General features: G+C 36.8%; 1 protein-coding gene across 1 annotated transcript in view; it reads left to right on the top strand.

The window, feature by feature from the left end:
* Window positions 1-16,920, top strand: part of LOC140449784 (ATP-binding cassette sub-family C member 4-like) — a 104,302-nt gene that overhangs the window by 52,933 nt on the left and 34,449 nt on the right. The window contains exons 9-10 of the mRNA XM_072543129.1: window positions 2,502-2,732; window positions 7,421-7,682. Coding sequence (XP_072399230.1) covers window positions 2,502-2,732; window positions 7,421-7,682 — 493 coding nt within the window. The remainder of the gene's footprint in view (window positions 1-2,501; window positions 2,733-7,420; window positions 7,683-16,920) is intronic.

Raw genomic sequence — 16,920 nt, 5'->3', positions numbered from 1 at the left:
TTAAGACATTTATGAATTTGGTTAGTCTTTATTATGGCTATGTTAATTCAAGATTAAAATGTACTTACTCTGTTACGTTGTTCTAAGATCTAAAGTAACGTTTAATAAATAGCAATAGGCTAATGGGTAACTGCAAGACTTGCAAGACTCTGGCTGCAAGACCAAGACCAAGACTAAGACCGGGAGTGCAATACCAAGACCAAGACCAAGACCAGGTGTATTGGCGCAAGACCAAGACCAAGACTGTCTAAGTCTCGTCTTGTTCTTGCATTTGGGCAACACTAGTATAATCTCTAGAAATTAAAAGAAGGCCGAAAAGGGGACTTCTAGGAACAGTTATCACATCATTATTTGGAGTAAATAATGAAGGATAAAGGGACATCGATTCCTTGGACGAAAATCAGAAGGAAATAATAAAGAATTCAAAACATCAGACGAAGATGATGTTACAAACAATAGCTTCGATTAATTCTAAAGAAGAAAGAATAAATGGACATATAAATAGGTCCCGAGAAGCACTAATAAAAGGAACCAAGAAAATATCTAAAGACCCAAGTGATGTCTCATATAGAGCTGACACATTGGAAAAAGAGTACATGAGACTGAAAGTGGAAGCGGCCTATGACCGTGCAATGGAATATGCAAGAGAATATACGAACACATACGAACAAATACTAAACCTCCATTACAATCATGGATACTTCATAGATATTATAAAACCCGGACAAATAGAGTCAATTATGTTGAATGCTACAAAGTTCCTTTCACAAGAAGTAAATATAAGAAGGCAGCTAATAATAAATACAAATAAATACAAAATGAAAAAGGAGACATCGTCATTATTGGCTATTTCCTAATAATTGACAAAACTAGATACAACCTACTTAGAGTCACAGCTCTTCCGTTGTTGGTGACAAGTGGCGTTGTTCGCACGTTGTTAGTCCCAAGGAATCTGCTTGCAGTAGATTATAATAATTTACACTATTTTGAAGTGACATATCAAAATAAAGAAAGGTGTATAGAATTAAACAAAGGAGAGTTGGCATGTTCACCTATGACAATCAATAATATGGATACTCAGCCGAACTCTATCTTAAATGAATTATATGATAGAACTCTCATCACCTGCAATATAGTAGAGTACATGACAAAGTAAGCCAGTTGGTTAAAAATGATCACACCGAACCTCTGGCTAGTCATTTCAGCATACGCTATAAATTTAGCTATAATGTGCGATGGTTCTCGATCTGAACATATAATAAATCAAACGAGTTTTATAAAGCTGTTACCATAACGCGTTGTTCAGACCCGGATTATTAAATTACTCGCATCCAATAATGGATTGGAAATAGCAATTGGAAGTTACTTAAAGAATCCCGTCAGCCCCATTGTAGACATTATGCAAAGGCTAATAATAAAACAGATCAATATCTCCAGACATAATATAGACATTCGGGAAGGTAAGGAGTTGCCAAATATAGTACTATAGTGCTATAGTACAGACAGAGTAGTTGGACCAAGACATATCCGAACACACGTGTAAAACTATTGCCAATCATCAGTGGATTCCTCATTTAACTACAGGACTAGTAATTATATTCATTGTTATGTTGATTGTCATTATGTGGAAGGTAGTCAAATATCTTCGGAATACCAAAAGAGCCAAAAAACAAAACAAAGGCAAAAGAATGTTCCTGCATCCAACCTCATCCAGCGCCTCGAAGACATACGATATCACAACCAAATTTACGTAGAACTTTCAAGACAGTCCCACCTAGATCAGTTTCACTTAATGAACCTAGATTTGAATTAGATAGTATAACTGAATCATAAATTTTAAATATTTAATTTTAAAATGATCTATAGAAGCTATATTAGAAATAAAAAAATATATAGTTGAAATTATCAGCATAAGCCCCAGGATTGTATATCTCATCTTCAAACTAAATGCAAGATATAACCTTAAAGTAATTCAGACATATGCTCCAACAATTACCCACTTGGATAAAAAAATTGAAAACTTTTATGAGGACCTAGAAACAGCGTTACATGCCACACCAGCATAGTACACAATAATTATGGGCGACTTTAATGCGAAAATGTTTAAACCAACCTAAAACCGGACACATGTATTAAAGTAAATAAACTTGAAGATAGCCAGAGTTTTAGTAAGAACAACCCAAAGGAGTATATTGCTGTTTGTATGTGAAAATAAAATTGTTACTTTTCCTATTTTATTTTGTTACAATTGCATCAGATTTTTAATTTCATTTTAGCTTGATTAATCATCTATAAGATTTAAAATAATAAAATTTTCAATTTTATTTGGAATTTTTCTAAATTTTCTGGCCTTAAAAACCTTCTACACAGTACTAGAAAAAAATAAACTCGGGAAAGTCGTTCTCTACTAATGGCGTGGTATTGGAAAATAGAGATTTATTTTTATATAATAGATTTTGAGATATGATTTATCTTTTCATATAGGTTTTTGTTGTTTTTAGCTAGAAGTCCAATGATTGGATATTTAAATGCAACGCTTGAAGGCCTGACGGCAGTTCGAGCGTTCGAGAAGCAGCCATTACTTATTTCAGAATTTGATCAACACCTAGACCATTATACATCAACTTCTTATATGATGGCGTGCGCCATTAGGTTCTACGGCTTTATTATGGATATGGTATCTACTTCATTTTTTGCTGCCATAGTAATAAAGTTTGTTTGTTTTGATACAGGTAGGTGAATGTACCAAAATAATTAGTTTCGAAATAAATGTCTATCAAATTATTACTTCCTCCCCTTATGCCGTCTCCATCATTGGAGGTTAGCAGTTATGGAGGTAAAAATTATCTGCTTTCAGCTATACACATAAGTTTTTCGAAGCCTAGTCCTGTACGGTTTTTAATAGTAAGCAAATAGGATAATTTTTTTCTTTCAATACCTCGTTTCCCCTCTATTTTACCCTTAATTATCAATTGATGAATATAGCACTTTTAATTACTCATCAAATGACCCAAATGACTGGTTTTCTTATTTAATAGTTTTCAATAGTTGTTTTGCTCTATTTAGTCTATGTAGAAATTCTTCAATTTTTTAACAGTCCAAGAACTTTTTAAAATTCCTGGTCAACTCACATTGCAATTTAAAATGCGTCGTACTTATTCATTATCTATATTTAGAGTCCAGTCTTTGACGCCATAGAAAACAACAGACCAAACCAAGCATTTTACAAATTTCAATCTTAGTTTCTCAATCTCAAAAAAACTATCTCTAGCTTGAGAAATTATCATTTCTACTATTTTCTATTAACGTGCTGACCCAAAGATGTTTGGATGTTAATCGAGATCTTTATGTACCTATGCTTTATAGACTACAACAAGGTATTCAATAAGGTAAAAGATGACGGACTTATAGAAGTACTCAAAAACAAGAATCTGGATGTGAGGGATGTAACATTGATATCAAATTTATACTACAGCCAACGATCAAATGTGAAAATTGGAAGAGAGGTGTCAGAAGAAGTGGAGATAAGTAGAGGGGTCAGACAAGGTTGCATACTGTCGCCGTTATTGTTTAATGCTTATTCTAAAGAAATCATTCAAGAAGCTTTGGTAAACAAGATAGTCGGCATAAAAGTGAACGGAAGTTTAATTAACAACGTTAGGTATGCCGACGATACAGTCATAATAGCCGACAACTTGGAAGACTTAGAAAGAATAATGAACAAAATATTAAGATATAGTGGATTGCTTGTTCTGGGTCAATATTGTAGTTAATCATTGGCCAAGATATTTGTAATGGTTTATGGTAATATTTTCTAATATACCCTTTGTGATCTAAGTTGTTGGTTAACTAATCATTTTCACGATGCTATCCTATATTTGCTTCTACCCACGCATTTTTTTATGTTAAAATCAAGCTTAAATCTCCTACTTACTTCCGCTTCCTGGAAACAAGCGTCTACAGACCTTTTAGACTCTCTGCAATAATGACAAGTTCCAGCTTATTTTATATGGTTCAGTCTTTCTCTATTTATTAATATTCCTCCATCTATATTATTTATCCCTAGGTTCATAATGTACTCTGAATGTATATTAAATAATAATGGTAACAGTATGCATCCCTGTCGCATCCCTCTATGTTTATGTTGTCTTCTAAACAGTTTGTTTGTAATAGATATTGTTTATTATATGGCGGTCTCTGCTGTCTAGATAAGTGAATTTATTATTTCTATCAATTCGTCATAGTTTATTTTATCAAACGCTTTTCGATAATTGATAAAACACACATATATAATGTGAAAGTATAAAAACAAAGATATATACTACACCCTGTACGATATAGTAACAAAATTTTGGTTATGTATATTAGATGGACAAGCGATTTATTATTTTATATTTGAGACGTTTCCAAATGTACAGTTTCTGAGATATACGGATAACATATTATAATCTGTTAATGGTCAATATTGACCATTTATTGAATTATAATACGTAGAAATTGGAAAAAATTTGAATTTGTAATTAATATTGCTATATAAACATGAAGCACCTGGAGAAAAATATTAAAAGTGGTGTTTAGTATGACCATCTTGTCTTTCGTGACGGAAATTTATTCTGAATGAAAATTTATCTAAGACTTTTTAACCGTATCCGGAGAAATTGGTGCTGTATCTTGTGTAACTCTGTGTTTCAGTTCTTGGGTGGAATCATCATGAAATACTTCACTCCCAAGAGAGCGACGCCAACAAAATCAAAAATTAAAGTCGAAGGACTAAATAACAGAATCCACGATATACTTATGCAGAAAAAGAATATTAGAGAAGATCGTTGGAATTAAAGTATTAGAGAACAATAGCCTCGAAAAAAGCTAGGCAAAAGTCAAAAACAACATAATTAACGGAGCATTAGGATCACTTATCACTTATCACGTATCGAACAATAATATACCAAAAATGAAAACCCCATGGTTTAGAGAGAAAGTGAAGACAAAATGTGAAGAAAAGAAGAAATCTTTTTTGCAATACAGAACACAACAAACACAACAGTCATACAACCACTATAAACGAAACAAAAATGACATGAATACGTTAGTTAGACAAATAAAAAGGAATACTAACAGAACTTCTAAAAACAGATGGAACACGACTTCTATGAAACACAAAAAGAAATATGGATAATGATCAGAGGACAAAGAAAAAAATGAACAAACTAATAAAAACGAAACACATTTAGAAGGAAACATAAGCAGACTACTTTTGATCCCTATTTCCTAAAGTTAACTATAATAAACCACCAACACCAGAGGTGACGATAAACGAAAAAAGAAATATTGAAGAGGAAAAGGTAAAGAAAGCATTAAGGAAATTAAACAAAAGAAAACCACCAGGAAAGAACAGAATACTGAACGAACTCCTAAAGTAAGAATGATCAGATCTAACCAAACAACTATGAACTAATCCAAAAAATAATAAAACAACACAGAATTCTTCAAGAGTGGAGATCGAGCATCCTAATACCTCTTAATTCATTAAACATAACACTAAAATTAACAGACAAAGTAATAACAAAAAAATTAAATGAAATTATAACACTACCAAAAGAACGACAAGGTTTTATGTCAGGGAGATCATGCACCGATGCTATATTATAAGAAAGATGCTTCTGGGAATAATCAAAACGATCGGAAATATCTACCACAACAACACAATAAAAGTTAAAGTAGAAGAAGAACTAACTGACTGTATTGAAGCTGGCAATGGGATAAGACAGAGAGAGTCCCTGAGTCCTCTGTTGCTCAACCTGATTATGGATGAAATATCCAGACCACGCAATACTACTCTCTCAGAGTGAAGATGATCAACAACGTACACTGCACTAATTTTATATAACCGCCAAAAAAATTTAACATGGTAATTTCCCCAAAAAAGACAAAATGCATGGTTATAACAGCAAATTTACTAATATGTAAATTGGAGCTGGAAGGTCAGATAATAGAAAAGTAATGGAGTTTAAATATCTCTAATTACATTACCTAGCTACGGAAAGCTCGAAACAGAAGTAAAAGATCAAGTGAATAGAGTAAACAATGCTGCAGATTACCTGCTTCTATAATATTGAAAACCTGAACAATACCTTGATCCATGGGCTATAATAATGAAGTCACCATTAAGTGGAAGAAGCAAGACTTTTATAAAATGGTCTTTTTCATTTAAGATGTCACATGATGGATAAGTTGGGATATTATCAAGAAGCAATCATGATTTCTTTATTTTACCACTTTTTAACTAATGGGCTCTAACAAAGATTATAAAAATTTCTATAAACCATGCCATAATAATTGTACTATCCATCCAAGCACTCTTTTGCGAAGTGTAAAAGACAGACATCGCAAACATCTTGAAGTGTTTAAAACAACGTCGTTTCTTGCTTTTACCATTGACTGGCATGGGCAATCGGTAACTGAGAGTAGAAGCTAGCACAAGCTAAGGCAGTGATACGATCTCTATTTATTTTAGATCCAGATGCCACTAATTCACAACGGAACGAAAAAGTTGTTCGTGGCCAAACTTTCCATTTGAGCACAGTTCCGTCTGCATTATAAAATTTTTCGAACTTCCTAAGTTTGATTTTGAATTAATCTACTGCTGATGAATCAGACAGTTTTTCTTATTGTATTTGAAACTCACGATTGTCATGTCTCGACTTAAATCGTTTAACACCAGCCGGTGCTTGCTTTAAAATTTGACAGTTTTCCGGGTTTTTCGTTAAACTGAGCTGCTTTTCCATAGAATCAGACCAGCAATAGGTTCTCCCCGGGATCTTTTCAGAAAACCACTTTCACAGTTTCATCGTTTTACGACTTGTGGATCCGTATGAAGAATCAAGCTAGTACATGTTATATATTAATCCTGCATCGGAACAGTAGACACTTCGGAAAAATTAGACAGGCTTAGGTGAGTTTATGTTATGTCGATGAGCAGCTCAGAATGTCCACGCTGCTATATTATCAATTGAATTATATGTAACCGTTTTATAAGTAAATAAATAGCTGTTCTGTTAGTCTGTGCTTCAATAAATACACAAAAGATCATAAAGTTACTTATGCACTTCTTCTGTTTTTTTATATCCGTAATGGTAGAATTACCAACTTTGTATTCATTGGATAACTTGGTTTCAGATTTATCTTCCTCTAATCGTTTATTAATCTAGTATTTATCTTTCATAGAAAGAACAAAATGGTTATATTTATACGTTTGGGTATTTTCAGTCGAGTGTTTAAGTGATAGGTCAGGAGATCGGATAACCAGCTGTTCGGATAATCGACGCTCTACTGTACTTGACTTAAGTATTCATTCTTATCGGACATTATGTTTTTTCAGCCTATAATATTAATAAATATTTAGCTATATATTATGTTTTAGATGCTAAAGCTGGTGACGTTGGGTTAGCAATAACTCAAGCTATGTTGCTTACGGGTCTTCTACAGTACGTTATTAGGCAATACACAGAAATAGAAAATAATATGACAGGTATAGAAAGAGTTTTGGAATATACTGACATTGAATCTGAAGATAAATTGCAAGGACGTACATTGACAAATTGGCCATCGTTTGGAGAAATAAAATACGAAAACGTCTCTTTAGTTTACAATACATCAGAGCAAAAAGTATTAAAAAATATTAGGTAAGTGTCTTCCTAGTGAAGATTTGAGTTTCTTTTTATTATGCCATGTTGTTCCTTAATATCATTGCTATAAAAATTAAAAATCAACTTGTGTAACAAGTTTGAACGTAATAAATGCATTGAAAATAAGTCAGTTGAACCAAATATACTCAGTGGCATTAGAAGTGTTACACCCAGAAGGAGCAATTTCTTGAACTTAATTTTTTGGCAACAGAATGACTATATTTAAAACATGCTATGATAACAATACCAGTGGTCTCTCTCCTACTGGTTATCTCTCCTACTTTTTGTAAATATAAAGTTTTATCTTCTAAATTTTTTTGTGAGAGACCGACTTGTGAAAACCGGTACGTATAGAAATTTTTAGTTATTGTTCCTCAGTCTAATTGTATTCAGTGTAAGCAAATGCATCGAGTTCGAATAAACCATAATTACCACCACTTTAGCGATTTTGACAGGGGTAGAATTATTGCGTATAAAGATATGGGTTTGTCGTATCGCGAAATTGGCCCTCGTGTTAATTGTACGGCAATGACGGCTATGCGTGTCTGTCGTGTGTGGACAAACTAAGGTAGAGGAACACGAAGAAGACCAACTGGTCAACCAAGGCGTACCACAGAGCGTCAAGATAGGCGCTTTAGATTACTAGCTCTGCGAGACCGTTTTGCTACTGCGCTTCAAACTGCTGACCAATGGTTTGGAGTAGTAGGTAGACCTGTTAGTATGCGTACACTATACCGTCGTATTCGAGCCTTTGGACTGGTTTCATTCCGCCCATGACTAGTGCTTCCTTAGACTGCGGACCACGGTCATCAACGTTTGAATTGGTACAGAGAACGGCAGCATTGGGTGTCAGAATGGCGTAATGTAGCATTCAGCGATGAATCACGATTCTGTTTAGGAATGCATAATGGTCGTAGGATGATAAGACTCCGCCATGGAGAACGTCGAGATATCGGGTTTGCTGTTGAGAGGCACGTATACAGGACAGTTGGAGTAATAGATTGAGGGGCTATTGAGTATGGTAACCGATCACCATTTGTGTTTATTCTAGGCAATATCACAGCTGCGCGTTATGTTGAAGACATCTTACAAACCAGTTTACTGCCTTATCTCGACAGCCGTCGAGACGTCCTTTTTCAGCAACACAACGTGCGTCCCCATATTGCTCATCAAACTATGGACTTTTTCCAAGAAGGTGGCGTTAATGTGTTGCCACGGCCGCTCCGTGTTCCGGATTTAAATCCTATCGAACATGTATGGGATATGATGGGAAGGAGACTGTCCACTTTGCACCATCCTGCACAGACTCTGGCACAGTTAATACATGAATTTTAAGTTGCTTGGAACGAGGTGCCACAAGTAGACATTGAACATTTCATTTTTTCCATGCCTAGACGCATACAGGAGCGTATTCAGCTACGGGGTCGCCAAACACATTATTAGTTTTTTTTTTTTTGATTACTTGTTAATAAAAATTCTTGACAACGTTATCGTTTCATTCTTGATGTAAATCTACCATGTTGCCAAAAAATTAAGTTCAAAAAATGATTCCTTCTGGGTGTAACACTTCTAATGTCACTGAGTATATTAGAAATTATAGGTATTATAAGAAACATAATATACTTAGAACCAGAAATATACTCTTCAGGTTACTTCTTCTTGCAGATGGTAGAAATCATCATCATTTATTAGACGTGTTTCTAGAATTCTATTGAGCGACAACCAAGCCTCTCTAAAATAAAGTCAAGACAGTTGTATCTTTCCTTGCATAACCAGTCAGGCATACATGACGCATATTTTTTCTCTCTCTGACTAAATTATCCAAATATTGAGGTTTTTAATAGTTTTAATAGTTTTTGTGATGACATATGCTTTTTTATTCATAAACTCCTTTTAAATGTCATCATTATCATCCTTGTTGCTACGGCCTGTATCGAGCCTCATTGCTAAGCTGATTCCTTTATTCTGTCTTATTTTATGCAGTTTTTTGCCTGTTGACAATACCGATCTTTCTGTCATCCTCATCTATACCATCCTTTTATCTCAAATTGACCTACTTCTTCGTCTGATTCACTTGGGCTTCACCGATTAAATGCGTCGTGTAAAGTAGCCTTTATTTGCTCTGCGTACATGTCCTGTCCACCACAGGCATCTAATGTTTATTTCAGTGATTATATATCTACCTTCGGCTAATTCTTTATACTTATTGCATAGTTAAAACATGTATTTTTTTATTTACAAACAATAGATGCTTTAACTACCTGGATTATTAGCGACATTTATATTAAATTACATAAAGATGAACCTTCAAGAAAGCTTATTCAGTTTTTGGTATTTAAATGTTTACCTAATACTAGTTTTAAATCACTGGAATCATTGTTATTTTGTCTGTTTACTGTTTATTTTCCACATTATGTTAGGAAGTCTTTAACAGTAATGCTGACTTGATAATATTCACACACTGGAATGTCTTCTTTAGTCATTAGGTACTTATGCGTAATATTGGTATGACCAATCAAAGTCAAGAAATTTTGACTTGGTGAGCTCTTTTTTAAGGTTTACTAGGCGCCACGATTTCACTCTCTATTTAATTTCTTTTAATTTTTTAGATTCTGTTAAGTCCCACTTATTTTGGCACGCACTGATCACTTTTTCTTTGATGAATTGTTTTATATCACTGGAAATAGTCTCTGACACTATTATTGTATAATCGTTTTTGGTAGCTTCTATTGCTTGTAGGTCTGCTTTTTCACTACCTTGTGAGAGTAACAATGTGAGATGGAACCCATATAAATTTGACCTCGGAACCAGATTCTAGTAAGGCTTTAGGTTCTTTCTTGACCAGTAAGAATATAGGGTTCTTAGTATCATCATCAACAACCAGCCCTTTGCGTCCACTGCTGGACATAGGCCTCCCTCATTTTTGTCTATTGTGCTCTATCTTTAGTACCTTTCATCCAATTTCTTGACATGTTCTTGAGATCGTCAGTCCAACGTGTAGGGGGTCTTCCTCTAATTCTTTTGTCTAACCTTGGCCTCCACTCAAGCAATCTTTTCGTCTACCTTTCATCACTGATTCGGGTGACGGGTCCGGCCCATTTCCATTTCCAATGGAAGAAGAATGGTTTGTACTTTTGATATGAATGAGGGCTTGTAATATTGCATATATAATTTCTGCTGTGTATATAGAGTTGGCTAAAATTAATGTTAATTGGAAAGAGGAATGTGAAGGGGCAAATGTTTTTATGTTTAGAGTCATTTGCATGAATGGAAAAATTTTCCCCGCAAGTCTTGAGTTCTTTTAAAAAAGACTGTCGGATTACATTGAGTGATGTCTCTGATTTGTGATATTGTAGTAGTGTCGTAGGAACACTTATAATAGAAAATAATGACTACACTGCAGAAATCAAAGTCAGAATCGAAAAAGCACGTTCTAATTTTATGAAAATGAAAAAGGTCCTATGTGGCAAATATCTAACATTAGCTCTTAAAGTACGCCTAACAAAATATTACGTATACAGTGTACCATACTATGGAGTGGAATCATGGACGTTAAATCTAGACGCAATGAGACGACTTAACGCCTTTGAAATATGGACCTATAGAAGAATTATGAGAGTTTCCTGGGTAGATAGAGTTACGAACAATGAAGTACTGAGAAGAATAGGTAAAGAGAAGGAAGTTGAACTAACAATTAAAGAAAGAAAGCTACAGTATCTGGGACATGTGATGCGGGGCGAGAAGTATGGCATCCTGCGACTCATAATGCAAGGAAAGATAGATGGCAGAAGAAGCATCGGAAGAAGACAAATTTCATGGTTCAAGAACCTGAGAGAATGGTTTGGATGCAGCTCAAAACAACTTTTAAGAGCTACTGCCTCAAAAATTAAAATAGCTATGATGATTGCCAACATCCGTAGCGGAGATGGTACCTGCAGACGAAGAAGAAGAAGTAGTGTCGTATTGATTACGAGCATCAAGATTAATCAAGCTGGAGATTTTCATTTGAAGGAAAGAGGTCAGGAATTTGGAATAGCAGATCTTTTAAATGTCTTCGGACTCTTTTATGGAATGGTGAATCAAACTCACTTTTTTTATTTATAAGTTTTTATTTAGATAACGGTCCGATTCTTGATTATTTTCTAAACCTTCTTTTTTGTAGCATCATAAGTGATGCAACAGAATGGTTTTGGGTCTCTCAGAAGGTCTCTCGAGCCTTGTTTTGCCAACAAATATGCTCGTTCATTCTCATCCACCCCTTCATGACGCAGCACCCATAATAAAGATACTTTATCTTTTACCAGGTTGTTGTATAAATGTTGATTCTCTTCGCTTAGGGATCTTTAATTTTATTTTAAGATAAGTTTATTTGGACGTTTTGATTTCTTCAGTAAAAATACGAGTAGTAAATTATAATATATTATTTTTGGTAAAATTCAATTTAGATTCCTGTTACATTAACAAGCATTTTTCTGATAAATTGCGTTAGGCTTTCACGGCCATCGTCTAACTTATTAAACTGTTTATTCGGGCTGTTGGGCCGTTGTCTTCTGTTGAGATTTGTTCTCGACGTTTCGCCAACACTAGGGGTTGGCATCTTCTGGAGATGTTGATGCTTCGCTTGTAAGCAGAAACTGACGACGCGTTGTACTACGGAGGCAATATTTATAATTCCCACTCGCCTCCCCTCCACTGGTTTCGGCTTGAGGGGGCGTGTCGTTGTTTATAGTAGCTTTTCTATCTCCGTGTTTGGCGGGAAGGGCGTTTGTGGATTTTAATACTGGTATCCATGTTTTGTTGATTTTTAGTCCTTCTTCTATCCTATTGAAATTGTTTGGGTGCTTGTATATTTCCACCGCTTCCCGATATAACCGTGGGTAGTACTGTGAAGTTTTGTCCAGCATCTGTGTTTCTTCAAATAGTATTCGATGTTCTCCGCTTCCCAAAACGAACACATTTTGACACTGTAAGGCCTTGACATTTGACAAGGTCGGACAGAAACGGCCCCTGCTCCTGAGGTGTGAGAAACAGGAAGAGGATCCCTCACTGTGAATACAGGGAGTGAACTACCGCGAGGTACCTGGGACGGCACCCAGTAAGCCGTACTGACAGCGGTCAGTCGGTGGAAAAAAAAACAGAGTCGTCTAAGTAGAATTTTCTTATATCTTATGAACTATTTGTTCACTGCCTTACGGCAATATGAGTGATATTCCCCCCCCCCAGAAAGTGTTGTCACGCAGGTGACAACACAAGAAGAAGAAGAGAATGATTTAGCCGAATCATCAAACCCCTCTGTTGACAGCTCGATCGAGCTATATAATAAATGTATTAAATCGACTAATCCCGCGATCGACGACATAGAAATCGTAATATCTGACGATGACTCCTATCTGCCCGAGTCGGAGGAAGAAAAAAGCGAAATCGACACCGATGACGATATCAATACGATGGACGCCATCGACGAAGAGCCGAGCCCAGCTGCAGAATCGCGCGAAGCCCCACCCCCAACTGTAGTAGAGACACAACCCGCCGTGGACAACGTCTCCAAAAATGAAGCCGAGCCCGAAATCGGCAAGAAAATGAAAAGGCTAAGGCCCAAAGAAGACTCTTCGGAAGACGAAGAAGTAAAGAAAAAGGCCAGAGAAATGGCGGAAAGGGAAAAGGCCAATGAGCTTTTAAGGTCGGTCAATGTACTGACGGAACAGATCAAATCCCTTAAAGAAGAAAGCCGTATCCGCGAGGAAAAGGCAAATAAACAAATCCAAGACCTTCTCGCTCAGATGACTGAGCTGAGAAACGAAAACAAAGAAAAGGACAAGGAGATACAAAAACTTGTACAACATATAATGGCATTAACAGCAGCCAAGGAGAAAGAAGAGTCAATAATGGAAATCGACCCGTGGAAAGCCTCCCTCGATAATGACGTTATAAAGCTAGTGGAACTAGGAATCGGTTCACCTCCCCCCGTAAAGCCATCCGGTAGCAAAGGCAAGCCTAAAGAGCCGGAAAGAATCATAACAACCAAAGAACCTGCAGGTTGGACACAAGTCCAAAACAAAAAAGGAAAAAAGACAGGCACCACTACTGAGAAATCAGACAGTAGTGTGAAAACAAAAATAAGCGTCGCCGAAAAGCAGACGCAGATAATAAATCAGCGGAAAGAAATCGAATTTAACAAGGCTGCGAAAGAGGCTCATGAAAGAAGCCAGAAAAAGAAAACTGCCCAAAATAACTTGAGCAAAAATAGCCAAGTTGAAAAAGAAAACGACGTACCAAAAGACTCACCGCAAACAAGCGAGGAGCCTATAGTAAAAGAGCCGAAACCACCGGCGATAATCCTAAAAACTGTAGGAGAACACCAAAAAATCCTGCAGAGAGCAGCCAACCAAGGCATAATATCAGTCAATAAGTTTGCACGATCAGGCAGATCGATTGTTATTAACACAAAAACCAGAAAAGATTACCTAGGAATGGTACACATCCTAGAAGAACACAGTCCAAAAGTAGAATTCATCGCATATCCCATAGATAGCGATAAACTAAAAAGAGTCATTATAAAAGGGCTATCTGCTACTACTAGCACAGTAGCAATTAAAGACGAACTATACAATAAAGGAATAGAAGCAACAAGGGTGATCAATATGATCTCCAAAAAAGCTGATAAAAAAGTACTGCCACATTTTATCGTCACCCTCAAAGAGGAAGACGTTGCAAAAATTAAAAAAATATCTGATATATGCTACATGCGCATCTATGTGGAGGATGAATTCAAAATCACAAAAGACACCCTACAGTGTTATAACTGTCAAGGGTTCTATCACAGCTCAAAGGCTTGCCATTGCGGATCCAGATGTATAAAATGCGGAGAAAACCACATCAGTAACGACTGTGAGAAAAGCCGGGAAACCGACCCCAAATGTGCAAACTGTGGTGAAGCGCACACAGCAAATTATAGAGGATGCTCTAAGGCCCCCAAAAAGAAAACACCTGCCCCAACAAGACCGGTAGGAAGACCCATAAACAGCGCTCCAATCAACAAAGGAGTCAGCTACGCACAGGCAGCGAAAAAATCCGCTGAAACCACCTCAGAATCTCCAGCACAACCACAAGAAGTGTCGGTACAGGACGCAGCTACCCTCATCGCAAACTTCCATACAGAGTATAATAACAAAATGATGGAAATGATGTCCATGATGGACAAAGCAACAAAAATGATGACTGCATTTGGAGAAGCCGTCCGAAAATGTTAGCAAACCAAAACGAAGATCTACGCATTGGGTCATGGAATTCCGGCGGAATATTCAAAAAGATCAACCTTCTGGATGAAATAATAAACAGATTAGAGCTCGATATCGTAGCCCTTCAAGAAACCAAACTAGTGGAAAGGAAAAAAACAAAATTTCCAGGCTACGATATCTATAGAACGGATCATAGAGCATTATCAGGAGGAACAGCTATATTAGTCAAAAGGGGACTCGAACACGAGCACATCCCAACACCAGACGGACTGGTGACAATGGAAGCCACAATTATTCGACTTAAGGCCAACAACGAAACACTAAAAATAGTGTCAGCTTACGTTAGACCACATGATCCGATTTTCAACGAAGATTTGAGCCTAATACTGAACTCAGAAGAGCCAACTATAATTATTGGAGACCTAAATGCTAGATCTCCCAATTGGTTTGACAGGACGACCAACCGAAACGGAAGATATCTCTGCAACCATCTCGAGAACAGACCGAACACATATGTCATCGGACCAACAGAACCGACATGTTTCCACGGAGAACTCCCTACGTATCTCGACATTGCAATCCTACACAACGTGGGTCAACAATACGAGATACACTCTCTAAATGAAGGCGATTCGACACATAACCTAGTCGTCCTGACCCTGGGCGCAACAGAATTGAACTATTTGCAGCCCCACAACAGAAAGAAAACAAGTTGGCCAAACTTTAGAAGAATTGTGAGCGAGAACATCGGTAACATCCCAACAATTAATAATATTACAGAACTAGAAGACAGTGTAATAAAACTAGAACAAGCAATAAACAATGCTATCGATGCCAGCTCCAAAACCGAAACAATCATAAGACAAAAAGGAAGATTCAGGGATATAAGTATAGAACTTCAAAACCTAATCAAAGAGAAAAACCGGAAAAGAAGAAGAGCCTACCGCACAAGAATGGTAGAAGACAAAAGGATTGCAAATGAGCTAGACAGGGAAGTGAAAAAACAACTTCAAAATCATAGAAATGAAAGCTGGGACTCCTATATCGATGAGCTAAATCCTAACAAATCCGCCTTCTGGAAGTTATCTAAAATCCTTCGAAAGGACAAGAAACCCATACCTCCCCTACACGGAGTAAACGGGATTGTCCATACGGAAATCGACAAAGCCGAAGTCATGAAGGACGAACTAGAAAGGGCGTGTAGAAACAACGAAGACCCCGACGATGACATAGACTTTGAAGAAGAGGTAGAAAGAACAGCGAGAAGACTTAGAAGGAAAAAGGGCAGAATAGGTATTACACATACATCTCCCGAAGAAATAAAGGAACTTATAAAAATGACAAATGCCAAAAAAGCCCCAGGACCCGACAACATCACAAATAGGGCGCTGAAAAATCTACCAACAAAAGCTATTGTTTATATCACTAACATAATAAACAACATGCTAAAACTACGATATTTCCCAGATAGGTGGAAAGAGCAAAATGCCCCGCAAAATTACAGACCTATCAGCTTATTATCATCTATAAGCAAGATAGCGGAAAGAGTTATACTAAAAAGACTTAATGAAGAATCACAAATGCTAGGAACCATACCAGAGGCTCAATTCGGGTTCAGAAGCGAACACTCCTGTGAATTACAGGTACTACGACTTACAGAATTCATCACCAAAGGATTTAATGAAAAAATGTACACAGCTACAGCTTTTCTGGACGTCAGCAAAGCCTTCGACAGAGTCTGGCACCATGGACTCATCTATAAAATGAATGAATTTGGTTACAGTGAGGCGATGACATGCCTCCTTGCGTCATATCTTGCCAACAGAAGGTTCAGAGTTCGAGTAGGGGCAACCCTATCCGAAGTCGGGACCCTGGAGGCGGGTGTGCCTCAGGGAGCGGTGCTGTCGCCGTACCTGTACACCATCTATACGGCCGACACGCCAAAAGAGCCAGGCTCTCTGTTGAGTCTTTACGCTGACGACACAGCAATAGCTGTT

This window comes from Diabrotica undecimpunctata, chromosome 9 (genome assembly GCF_040954645.1).
Source record: "Diabrotica undecimpunctata isolate CICGRU chromosome 9, icDiaUnde3, whole genome shotgun sequence".
Classification (NCBI taxonomy): Eukaryota; Metazoa; Arthropoda; class Insecta; order Coleoptera; family Chrysomelidae; genus Diabrotica; species Diabrotica undecimpunctata.
This window is presented reverse-complemented; position numbering and strand designations above follow the sequence as displayed.